The following is an 11,961-nucleotide window of genomic DNA, read 5'->3' on the forward strand; positions in this document are numbered from 1 at the left end:
GATCAACTTCAACACACAGCCTCCTGTTAACTCTCTCTCTCTGCCTCTGTCTCTGCCCCAGCCAACAGCCAGTTCTGGCCTATGCACCCCCTATCCCACAGTTTTTATCCCTCAATGTATTTATTCTCCATTCCCTTTCCTATCTCTGCCACAATCAGTTCCTGCCCACAGATATCAATGGCAGAACAATAAGATACTTTGACTCTATTGTATCAACAGGGCCCTGACTCAATCACACAGTCCTTAAAAGGTTGATTATCTGTGGGGCAATAGAGCCATTTCATTCAGGAGATATTGTTTTGGCAGAGATCGAGTAAGTCTCAAAGAGGGTGCACTTCGTCGCCGGAGAGAGGGGGAGCAGAACCCCCCATACAGAAACAGGCATGCATGCACAGACGCATCTACCATAGCCCTTACTCCATGCACCCCTCCACCTCTCCTTCCTCCTCCACCTCTCCTTCCTCCTCCACCTCTCCCACCCCCATCCTTCTCCCAAACTACCCTTCCTCCCACAAACTGCCCTTCCTTCCACAAACTTCCCTTCCTTCCACAAACTGCCCTTCCTTCCACAAACTGCCCTTCCTTCCACAAACTACCCTTCCTTCCACAAACTGCCCTTCCTTCCACAAACTGCCCTTCCTTCCACAAACTGCCCTTCCTTCCACAAACTGCCCTTCCTTCCACAAACTACCCTTCCTTCCACAAACTGCCCCCACCCTATTTCTATCTCCCTACATCGTCTCCTATACTGTCGATGATCTCTGACTCATAGTATTATGCCCTCCCAGCCTCCCGGCATCTGGCTTTTAATTTGCGTTGGCTAATTGATTCCTGAGGATAGACGTGAATGTTCTGCCCTCTCTCCAGTTTCTTCATCTCACTGCTTGTGGTTTAGAACTCCATCGAACCCCCTCTCTTTCTCTAGTGGCTTCAGTGTATTTTCCTATGTGCTGTGGGGTAAATATGTTCCCTCACTATGATCCAGTAAGTCAACTCTCCTGTTAAAGTCAAGAATTTCTGATTTTGTCCTTGAAGTAAAACACTAGCTTTCTTTGATAAGAAAAACTATGAATGTAATATCAAAACAATTAATATGATATCCAATTCTATTATTCCAGGATCCATCAATCCCTCTCTGTTTCCAATCATGCCGGGCAGGGTATATTTGTCTCTTTTTCTCTAGAGAAGTCGTCTCTCTGCAGGGTATATTTGTCTCTTTCTCTCTAGAGAAGTCGTCTCTCTGCAGGGTATATTTGTCTCTTTCTCTCTAGAGAAGTCATCTCTCTGCAGGGTATATTTGTCTCTTTCTCTCTAGAGAAGTCATCTCTCTGCAGGGTATATTTGTCCCTTTCTTTCTAGAGAAGTCGTCTCTCTGCAGGGTATATTTGTCTCTTTCTCTCTAGAGAAGTCGTCTCTCTGCAGGGTATATTTGTCTCTTTCTCTCTAGAGAAGTCATCTCTCTGCAGGGTATATTTGTCTCTTTCTCTCTAGAGAAGTCATCTCTCTGCAGGGTATATTTGTCTCTTTCTCTCTAGAGAAGTCGTCTCTCTGCAGGGTATATTTGTCTCTTTCTCTCTAGAGAAGTCGTCTCTCTGCAGGGTATATTTGTCTCTTTCTCTCTAGAGAAGTCATCTCTCTGCAGGGTATATTTGTCTCTTTCTCTCTAGAGAAGTCGTCTCTCTGCAAGGTATATTTGTCTCTTTCTCTCTAGAGAAGTCGTCTCTCTGCAAGGTATATTTGTCTCTTTCTCTCTAGAGAAGTCGTCTCTCTGCAAGGTATATTTGTCTCTTTCTCTCTAGAGAAGTCGTCTCTCTGCAGGGTATATTTGTCTCTTTCTCTCTAGAGAAGTCGTCTCTCTGCAGGGTATATTTGTCTCTTTCTCTCTAGAGAAGTTGTCTCTCTGCAAGGTATATTTGTCTCTTTCTCTCTAGAGAAGTCGTCTCTCTGCAGGGTATATTTGTCTCTTTCTCTCTAGAGAAGTCATCTCTCTGCAGGGTATATTTGTCTCTTTCTCTCTAGAGATGTCATCTCTCTGCAGGGTATATTTGTCTCTTTCTCTCTAGAGAAGTCGTCTCTCTGCAGGGTATATTTGTCTCTTTCTCTCTAGAGAAGTCATCTCTCTGCGGGGTATATTTGTCTCTTTCTCTCTAGAGAAGTCGTCTCTCTGCAGGGTATATTTGTCTCTTTCTCTCTAGAGAAGTCGTCTCTCTGCAGGGTATATTTGTCTCTTTCTCTCTAGAGATGTCATCTCTCTGCAGGGTATATTTGTCTCTTTCTCTCTAGAGAAGTCATCTCTCTGCAGGGTATATTTGTCTCTTTCTCTCTAGAGAAGTCGTCTCTCTGCAGGGTATATTTGTCTCTTTCTCTCTAGAGATGTCATCTCTCTGCAGGGTATATTTGTCTCTTTCTCTCTAGAGAAGTCATCTCTCTGCAGGGTATATTTGTCCCTTTCTCTCTAGAGAAGTCATCTCTCTGCAGGGTATATTTGTCTCTTTCTCTCTAGAGAAGTCATCTCTCTGCAGGGTATATTTGTCTCTTTCTCTCTAGAGAAGTCGTCTCTCTGCAGGGTATATTTGTCTCTTTCTCTCTAGAGAAGTCATCTCTCTGCAGGGTATATTTGTCTCTTTCTCTCTAGAGAAGTCGTCTCTCTGCAGGGTATATTTGTCTCTTTCTCTCTAGAGAAGTCGTCTCTCTGCAGGGTATATTTGTCTCTTTCTCTCTAGAGAAGTCGTCTCTCTGCAGGGTATATTTGTCTCTTTCTCTCTAGAGAAGTCGTCTCTCTGCAGGGTATATTTGTCTCTTTCTCTCTAGAGAAGTCGTCTCTCTGCAGGGTATATTTGTCTCTTTCTCTCTAGAGAAGTCGTCTCTCTGCAGGGTATATTTGTCTCTTTCTCTCTAGAGAAGTCGTCTCTCTGCAGGGTATATTTGTCTCTTTCTCTCTAGAGAAGTCGTCTCTCTGCAGGGTATATTTGTCTCTTTCTCTCTAGAGAAGTCGTCTCTCTGCAGGGTATATTTGTCTCTTTCTCTCTAGAGAAGTCGTCTCTCTGCAGGGTATATTTGTCTCTTTCTCTCTAGAGAAGTCGTCTCTCTGCAGGGTATATTTGTCTCTTTCTCTCTAGAGAAGTCGTCTCTCTGCGGGGTATATTTGTCTCTTTCTCTCTAGAGAAGTCGTCTCTCTGCAGGGTATATTTGTCTCTTTCTCTCTAGAGAAGTCGTCTCTCTGCAAGGTATATTTGTCTCTTTCTCTCTAGAGAAGTCGTCTCTCTGCGGGGTATATTTGTCTCTTTCTCTCTAGAGATGTCGTCTCTCTGCAGGGTATATTTGTCTCTTTCTCTCTAGAGAAGTCATCTCTCTGCAGGGTATATTTGTCTCTTTCTCTCTAGAGAAGTCATCTCTCTGCAGGGTATATTTGTCCCTTTCGCTCTAGAGAAGTCGTCTCTCTGCAGGGTATATTTGTCTCTTTCTCTCTAGAGAAGTCGTCTCTCTGCAGGGTATATTTGTCTCTTTCTCTGTAGAGAAGTCATCTCTCTGCAGGGTAAAGGGAAAGGGAGATACCTAGTCAGTTGTACATCTGAATGCATTCAACTGAAATGTGTCTTCTGCATTTAACCCAACCCCTCTGAATCAGAGAGGTGCGGGGGACTGCCATAATCGACATTTGGTACACTGTATGCCTCTCGAACTGAAGGAATTCTGAGATGAGGATAATCTGTGTGTGTGTGTGTGAGTGTTGATATCAGGTTCAGCTCCGACTTGGGGCATCTCCACTGAGAGACTCCAAGACGAGACTGTGATGCATTTGGAGACGGATTGTAGATATACAAATCACATAGCAATGTCTTGCTCTGTTGGGACTGTGAGCCATATAGAAATGTCTATCTGTGCTGCTCTCTAAGGAATAACTACACGGAGAATACCAAACACTAGTAACACCTTCCTAATATTGAGTTGGAACCCCTTTTGTCCTCAGAACAGCCTGAATTTGTCGGGGCATGGACACTAAAAGGTGTCGAAAGTGTTCCACAGGGATGCTGGCCCATGTTGACTTCAACGCTTCCCACAGTTGTGCCAAGTTGGCTGGATGTCCTTGGGGTGGTGGACCCTTCTTGATACACACGGGAAACTGTTGAGCGTGAAAAACCCAGCAGCATTGCAGTTTTTGACACAAACCGGTGCACCTGGCACCTACTACCATTCCCCGTTCAAAGGCACTTAAATATTTTTGCCCATTTACCCTCTGAATGGCACACAGACACAATCCATGCTTCAATTGTCTCAAGGCTTAAAAATCCTGCTTTAAACTGTCTCCTCCCCTTCAAGGGATCATAGCTTTCACCTGGATTGACCTGGTCATTCTATGTCATGGAATGAACAGGTGTTCCTGATGTTTTATACACACACTAAGCGTATATTCACACAAAGACCATACAGACAGCATGGACGCCATGTTAATTCAGGGTGAAGCATTCTGTAAGACAAAAAAGGAGGACTCTATGTTCTGTCGAGAGAAGTACAGTATCATATGGCTATCATCATCATGATTCACATTGGGACTCCCAGTGTTTGATGGTGTATCATCGTGTATCATCGTCTATCTCAATTCAATTCATAAAGCCGTTTTAACGTCAGCATTTGACCATGGAAGGTCTAGCACTGTACAACACCTGGACAAAGTGTCCCCTAAGTAAGCATTTTAATGTTAGCCTACACCTTTTTACAAAGCATGTGACAAATATAATGGAATTTGATTTGATTTCGATTTGACCGGGGAATGAATAAATAACTAACAAGTCATAATGTTGGTTCACCCTCTCTCTCTCCCTTCCTCTCCTTCTCTCTCCCTCCCTCTCCCTCTCTCTCTCTCTCTCTCTCCCTCCCTCTCTCCCTCTCTCTCTCTCTCCCTCCCTCTCCTTCTCTCTCCCTCCCTCTCCCTCTCTCTCTCTCTCTCTCCCTCCCTCTCTCTCTCCCTCTCTCTCTCTCCCTCCCTTTCTCTCTCTCTCCCTCCCTCTCCCTCTCTCCTTCTCTCCCTCCCTTTCTCTCTCTCTCCCTCCCTCTCCCTCTCTCTCTCTCCCTTCCTCTCCCTCTCCCTCTCCCTCCCTCTCTCTCTCCCTCACTCTCTCTCTCCCTCCCCTCTCCCTCTCTCCTTCTCTCCCTCTCTGCTCTCTCTCCTCACTCTCCCTCTTCCCTTCTTTCTCTCTCTCTCAAGTTTCAAAGTTTATTCCCCACTTACACAGGATACAAAAGGTATGAAACAGTTCTTACCATGAGAGCTCTTTCCCAACAATGCAGTGAGAATAATAATATATATAATAAAAATTAATAAAACATTAAAATAATAATTAAAAACACACTAGAAGTACAATACAGGTTGAAGACACACGAGTCTGTGAGTATATACAGACCAGTTCCAGTACCTTCTTCAATGTGCAGGGGTACTGGAGTGGTTTAGGTAGGCTTTACATAAAATGTTTGTATTTATTAGGATCCCCAAAAGCATCAGCTACTCTTCCTGGGGTCCACATGAAACATAACATAATACATACTGTAGTACCGAACATTATTGGTCAAGGACTGAAATACATACATTTAAAATGTCACACAGCCTACATATCAGTACATACACACAATATCTTGGTCTAATGCATAGTAGAGTGCACATTACAATAAGATATATATAAAATGAATGTCTCTTCACAGTCCCCTTTGTGCAGTAAGGTGTTATTTGATCTGGTTTTTTAAACTGGTTTTATTGCTCGCTTGAGTTACCTGGGGTGGAAAAGACCTTCATGTAGTCATGGCTCTATTTAATACTGTGTGTTTCCCAGCCTCTGTTCTGGACCTGGGGATTGTGAAGGGACCTCTAGTTGCATGTCTTGTGTTGTAGCGATGAGTGTCCAAACTGTGAAGAGACCTCTAGTTGCATGTCTTGTGTTGTAGCGATGAGTGTCCAAACTGTGAAGAGACCTCTAGTTGCATGTCTTGTGTTGTAGCGATGAGTGTCTGAACTGTGAAGAGACCTCTAGTTGCATGTCTTGTGTTGTAGCGATGAGTGTCCAAACTGTGTGCCAACTGCTTGAACAGACAGTTCGGTACCTTCAACACATCAACACCTCGCACAAAGACCAATAGTGAGGCAGTCAATCTCTCCTAAACTTTGAGCCAGGAGAGACTGGCATGCATGTTACTGACACTTGTCCTCTGTGTATATCTAAGTGTGATATGTGCCACTTTTTTTCTGGAACAACTGCAATTTACCTACAGTACCAGTCAAAAGTTTGGACACACCTACTCATTCAAGGGTTTTTCTTAATTTGTACTATTTTCTACATTGTATAATAATAGTGAAGACATAAAAACAATGAAATAACACATATGGAATCATGTAGCAACCAAAAAAGTGTTAAACAAATCAAAATACTCTACCGTTCAAAAGTTTGGGGTCACTTAGAAATGTCCTTGTTGTTGAAAGAATTTTTTTTAAATTGTCCATTAAAATAACATGAAATTGATCTGAAATACAGTGTAGACATTGTTAATGTTGTAAATGACTATTGTAGCTAGAAATGGCAGATTTTTTATGGAATATCTACATAGGCATAGAGAGGCCCCTTATCAGCAACCATCACTCCTGTGTTCCAATAGCACGTTGTGTTAGCTAATACAAGTTTATCATTTTAAAAGGCTAATTGATCATTAGAAAACCCTTTTGCAATTATGTTAGCACAGCTGAAAACTGTTGTTCTGATTAAAGAAGCACATAAACTGGCCTTCTTTAGGCACTGTATTTCTGATCAATTTGATGTTATTTTAGTGGGCAATTTAAAATATATATATTTCAACAACAAGAACATTTCTAAGTGACCCCAAACTTTTGAACGGTAGTGTATATTTTATATTTTATATTTTTCAAAGTAGCCACCCTTTGCCTTGATGACAACTTTGCACACTCTTCGCATTCTCTCAACCAGCTTCACGAGGAAGGCTTTTCCAACAGTCTTGAAGAAGTTCCCACATATGCTGAGCACTTGTTGCTGCTTTTCCTTCACTCTGCGGTCCAACTCATCCCAAACCATCTCAATTGGGTTGAGGTCAGGTGATTGTGGAGGCCAGGTCATCTGATGCAGCACTCCATCAATCTCCTTCTTGATCAAATAGCCCTTACACAGCCTGGAGGTGTGTTTTGGATCATTGTCCTGTTGAAAACCAAATGATAGTTCCGCTAAGTGCAAACCAGATGGGATGGAGTATTGCTGCAGCATGCTGTGGTAGCCATGCTGGTTATGTGGGCCTTGAATTTTCAATAAATCACTGACAGTGTCACCATTAAAGCACCCCACATCATCATACCTCCTCCTCCATGCTTCACGGTGGGAACGACACATGTGGAGATCTCCCAAAGATTGGTTGGAACCAAAAACCTCACATTTGGACTCATCAGACCAAAGGACACCAGGCTAATGTCCATTGTTTGTGTTTCCAGGCCCACGTAAGTCTCTTCTTATTATTGGTGTCCTTTAGTAGTGGTTTCTTTGCAGCAATTCTCCTCTGAACAGTTTATGTTGAGATGTGTCTGTTACGTTAACTCTGTTTTTAACTCTTTATTTATTTGGGCTGCAATCTGAGGTGCAGTTCTCTGCAGCAGAGGTAACTCTGGGTCTTCCTTTCCTGTAGCGGTCCTCATGAGAGGACCGCCACAGGAAAGGGGGCTAACTTCAGTAAACCACTCCTACCCTGTCACAACACAACTGATTGGCTCAAACACATTAAGAAGGAAGTAAATTCCACAAATGAACTTTTAACAAGGCACACCTAATTGAAATGCATTCCATACCTCATGAAGCTGGTTGAGAGAATGCCAAGATTGTGCAAAGCTGTCATCAAGGCAAACAATGGCTACTTTGAAGAATCTCAAATATAACATTTATATTGATTAGTTAAACACTTTTTTGGTTACTACATGATTCCATATGTGTTATTTCCTAGTTTTGATGTCTTCACTACTCTACAATGTAGAAAACAGTAAAAATAAATAAAAACCCTTGAGTAGGTGTGTCTAAACGTTTGGCTGGTACTGTATGTGATCCAGTCTGCTGTGTTGTCAGACATTTGCTCTTTGCCGCAACCCTCTCAGCCATAAAATGTTTCATCATCTGTCCTTGGGGATTTAGCAGTTCCAACAGTCAGTTTCCTGATGGGTGCATGTCTTTAAGTAACTGGAAGAAGTAGTTTCATAAATGCTTCAAGCACAGCATTGGGATGCTCCTCATTACACACATCAGACCAACAAATATTTTCTTTACATTTTTACTTCAACATATAAATCATTGCAAAACCTATAGTATGATCATTTATATACAATTGTAGATCCAGTCTTTGGAATGTTGTTTTTTCTAGACATAGCTATTATATTATGATCACTACATCTGGGTGTGGATACGGCTTTAGATCAGATTTCTGCAACATTAGTAAAGATATGATCATTACACGTGGATGATTTAGTTGCTGTTCTGTTTGTAAATACCCTGGTAGGTTGACTGATGACCTGATCCAGATTGCAGGCATTGGTTACAGCTTGGAGCTTGTTTTTGATTGGGCAGCTTGACGACAACCAGTCAATATTTAAGTCACCCAGAAAATATACCTCTCTGTTGATATCGCATACATTATCCAACATTTCACACATATAGTCCAAATACAGACTTTTAGCACTTGGTGGTCTATAGCAACTATTATCATTATAGCAGCAGTGTAGGTGTGAGGGGTGTCTGGATGGTGTCTGGATGGTGTCTGGATGGGCATAGAGTCAGTGTGGATTTGCATAGCGTCAGTGTGGATGGGCATAGAGTCAGTGTGGATGGGCATAGAGTCAGTGTGGATGGGCATAGAGTCAGTGTGGATGGGCATAGAGTCAGTGTGGATGGGGATAGAGTCAGTGTGGATGGGCATAGAGTCAGTGTGGATGGGCATAGAGTCAGTGTGGATGGGGGATAGAGTCAGTGTGGATGGGCATAGAGTCAGTGTGGATAAGGATAGAGTCAGTGTGGATGGGCATAGAGTCAGTGTGGTCAGTGTGGATGGGCATAGAGTCAGTGTGGATGGAGTCAGTGTGGATGGGCATAGAGTCAGTGTGGATGGGGGATAGAGTCAGTGTGGATGGGTGGATGGGGGATAGAGTCAGTGTGGTGTGGATGGGGATAGAGTCAGTGTGGATGGGCATAGAGTCAGTGTGGATGGGGATAGAGTCAGTGTGGATGGGCATAGAGTCAGTGTGGATGGGGATAGAGTCAGTGGATACATAGAGTCAGTGTGGATGGGAGAGCTGCTCAGTGTGGATCTAGAGTCAGTGTGGATGGGCATAGAGTCAGTGTGGATGGGCATAGAGTCAGTGGATACTCTGTGGATGTGCTCTGTGTTTCCCTCCCCGTCTCAGGTGTGTCTGGTGGAGTGTGAGGGTAACGTGTCCCCTGCCTTCACTTGGGACATGTGCCGCAAGGCCTCAGCCTCCCCACAGCTACCCTCCCTGCCCATAGGGGGCGCTGCCATGCTGACGCGGGCCCAGAAGGAGGTGGAGGCCATGCTGCCAGAGGAACAAGAGGAACAGGGGGAAGGGGGGCTGATGTACCCAGTAGCCCTGCAGAGGTTTGACCACGTGGTCCGTGCTCTGGGCATAGACGAGTTGGGCAGTGAGAGCCGGCTAACCGCTGATGTCTACAACTCCCAGCTGCCCCAGGAAATGCAGGAAAGGGACGAGGAAGAGGGGGACGAGGAAGAGGGGGATAACGCGATGGAGAGAGAGCAGGACGGAGCGGCGGGGATAAGTCTGTCGAAGCGCTTCGGGGGGTTCCTGAAGGGAAGGCATGGCTACAGGAAGTTGATGGGCTCTGGGAGGCCCTTGCAGAAGCGCTACGGCGGGTTCATAGGCATCCGGAAATCTGCCCGCAAGTGGAACAACCAGAAACGGTTCAGTGAGTTCCTGAAGCAATACCTGGGCATGAGCACCCGAGCTAGCAAGTCCTACAACAGTGTCTCCGCTGACATCAACCAACAGAACAAGGTGTAGCAACGCACACGGCAACTGTATCCCTGGCAATGATGCACATGTCGTAACCTAGCAACCCCCAACCCCGCCCTACATATTCAAATCCGTCACCAAGGTGATGATTAAACTTCTGTTCTGAACACAACCCCCCATGTAAATCCACACTGGAGCATTATAGATTCAGTCTTGTATACTGCATTTCCTCATTGATAACAATAACATATTATGAATAAAAGCTAAGAAAATAGTATTAAAAAGACCATGTATATAGCTAAATGGTTTATCAGAGAATCACATTGGATTAATATTATAGACACACTGTATTTGTTTTGCTGTCTATACTGCATCTGTAATGTAACTTTTCAAACCATGTTTGCCTTCATCAATTATGGCTATTATTATTACATAGGCTAATTCAGTGTAAACTTCATGAATTTAAATGACTTACTAGTGAAGTTTCCATGGATTTCCTGAACCAGTACAGTACATGAGAGGGAGCTTGTTTGGTGACCGGGCATGGCACTCTCTTTGTTAGGTTACCCTCTAGTGGCTAACACAAAAATGACTTTCAGATTTCCAATTGAAAATGGCTAAAATATGTTCATGACTATCTTATATAATACAATATATATTATAACACAATCTCAGTATTAGGTTTGTGGATGGCTTGTAACCTATTCACATCTTCACTAACTTCAATTTCAACCCTGGCTACTATAATTTGGAGCAAAACATCACAATTAACTGTTACTACTGCATAAGACTTAAATTATATATCCATGCTCATGTACCAATGATCTGTTGGCAGAACTAATGTTCTGACTTGAGAATGAACCTTGGCATGTGTTTTTTGAAGCGGACGCAGATGTAGCCTAGGTCTATTCAATCAGTTCACGTGTTAACCAGCGATAGCAGATATCTGCATAGTGCATGTTTTGACGGTGTTGGAGGTGGAACTGCGTCGGAGCTGTCTGTGAGCAACTGCTCTTGCCATCATTGTCACCAAGCCACACCCGCCCCACTAGTGATAAAAGGTAAGAGAAAGTGTAGGCCATGCTTCCCCAACTGGCGGCCCAACAATTCAAATAAAATAATTTAACATAAAAGACAAAAAACAGCAGCAAATCAGCTCCAAGTGATTTAAATTGAGGAAATCTGTTCCAAACTACTCCCACACATAGATATGTGATCATATACAAATGTAAGAAACGTTATGTTTTAGTCAAACGTTATATCTGTTTGGGCTTCTTGCAGTGTTCAAATTATTTGTAATTATGTTCAGGCCCCCAGACCATCTGCTCAAGAAAAAAAGAAAAAAATCAGCCCACGACTGAATATAGTTGATGATCCCTGGTGTAGGCTATAAAGAAATAGTTACTCTTACATTCCAGTGTTCCAACTTGTAACCAAGGCTGCATGGGATTTCTCTTAATGTACCTCCGTACAGCCAATGACAATGTCCGCTTTAGGATGAATGCCAGGAGCTGCTTGTGGAGTTGGCATCTGACGCAGTTCCACCGCCAACACCACCAAAACATTGAATAGAGACCCTACTGTATGTATGAACAGAGGTCTGAGTTATTACGTGAAACCATTTTGTTGTGCAGTATAAAACCTGTAAATAGCAGAAATTTTACATATCAATAAAGATAGTTTACTATTTGTTTTGTGGCTTGTTATGCAGCAAATGATTCAGTGTCTTGAGGTGTTTTGTTCCAGCGTTCTAGAATGTTCACGAGACAATGACATCTTGTATGAATCCCACAATGCTCCATTTATTAAACAAAAAATGTCCACACCAAATGTCTTGTATAATAACAATAAATGTCCTCTCTTGATCAAATAAAATATCTGTATAGATGCAGGCTCACAACTCAACATGGAAAGGTGTATAACTTTACATCTAACTTGAGGCCAAGATT

At 43.1% G+C, this 11,961-nt stretch overlaps 1 protein-coding gene across 1 annotated transcript in view; it reads left to right on the plus strand.

The window, feature by feature from the left end:
• LOC112247289 (proenkephalin-A-like) overlaps positions 1-11,169 on the plus strand; it is a 34,064-nt gene extending 22,895 nt beyond the window's left edge. The window contains exon 3 of the mRNA XM_024416005.1: positions 9,431-11,169. Within this exon, the coding sequence (XP_024271773.1) occupies positions 9,431-10,060 (630 nt within the window). The 3' untranslated portion in view covers positions 10,061-11,169. The remainder of the gene's footprint in view (positions 1-9,430) is intronic.
• The last annotated feature ends 792 nt before the right edge of the window (positions 11,170-11,961 follow it).

Source organism: Oncorhynchus tshawytscha, unplaced genomic scaffold (assembly GCF_018296145.1).
Source record: "Oncorhynchus tshawytscha isolate Ot180627B unplaced genomic scaffold, Otsh_v2.0 Un_contig_1824_pilon_pilon, whole genome shotgun sequence".
Lineage (NCBI taxonomy): Eukaryota > Metazoa > Chordata > Actinopteri > Salmoniformes > Salmonidae > Oncorhynchus > Oncorhynchus tshawytscha.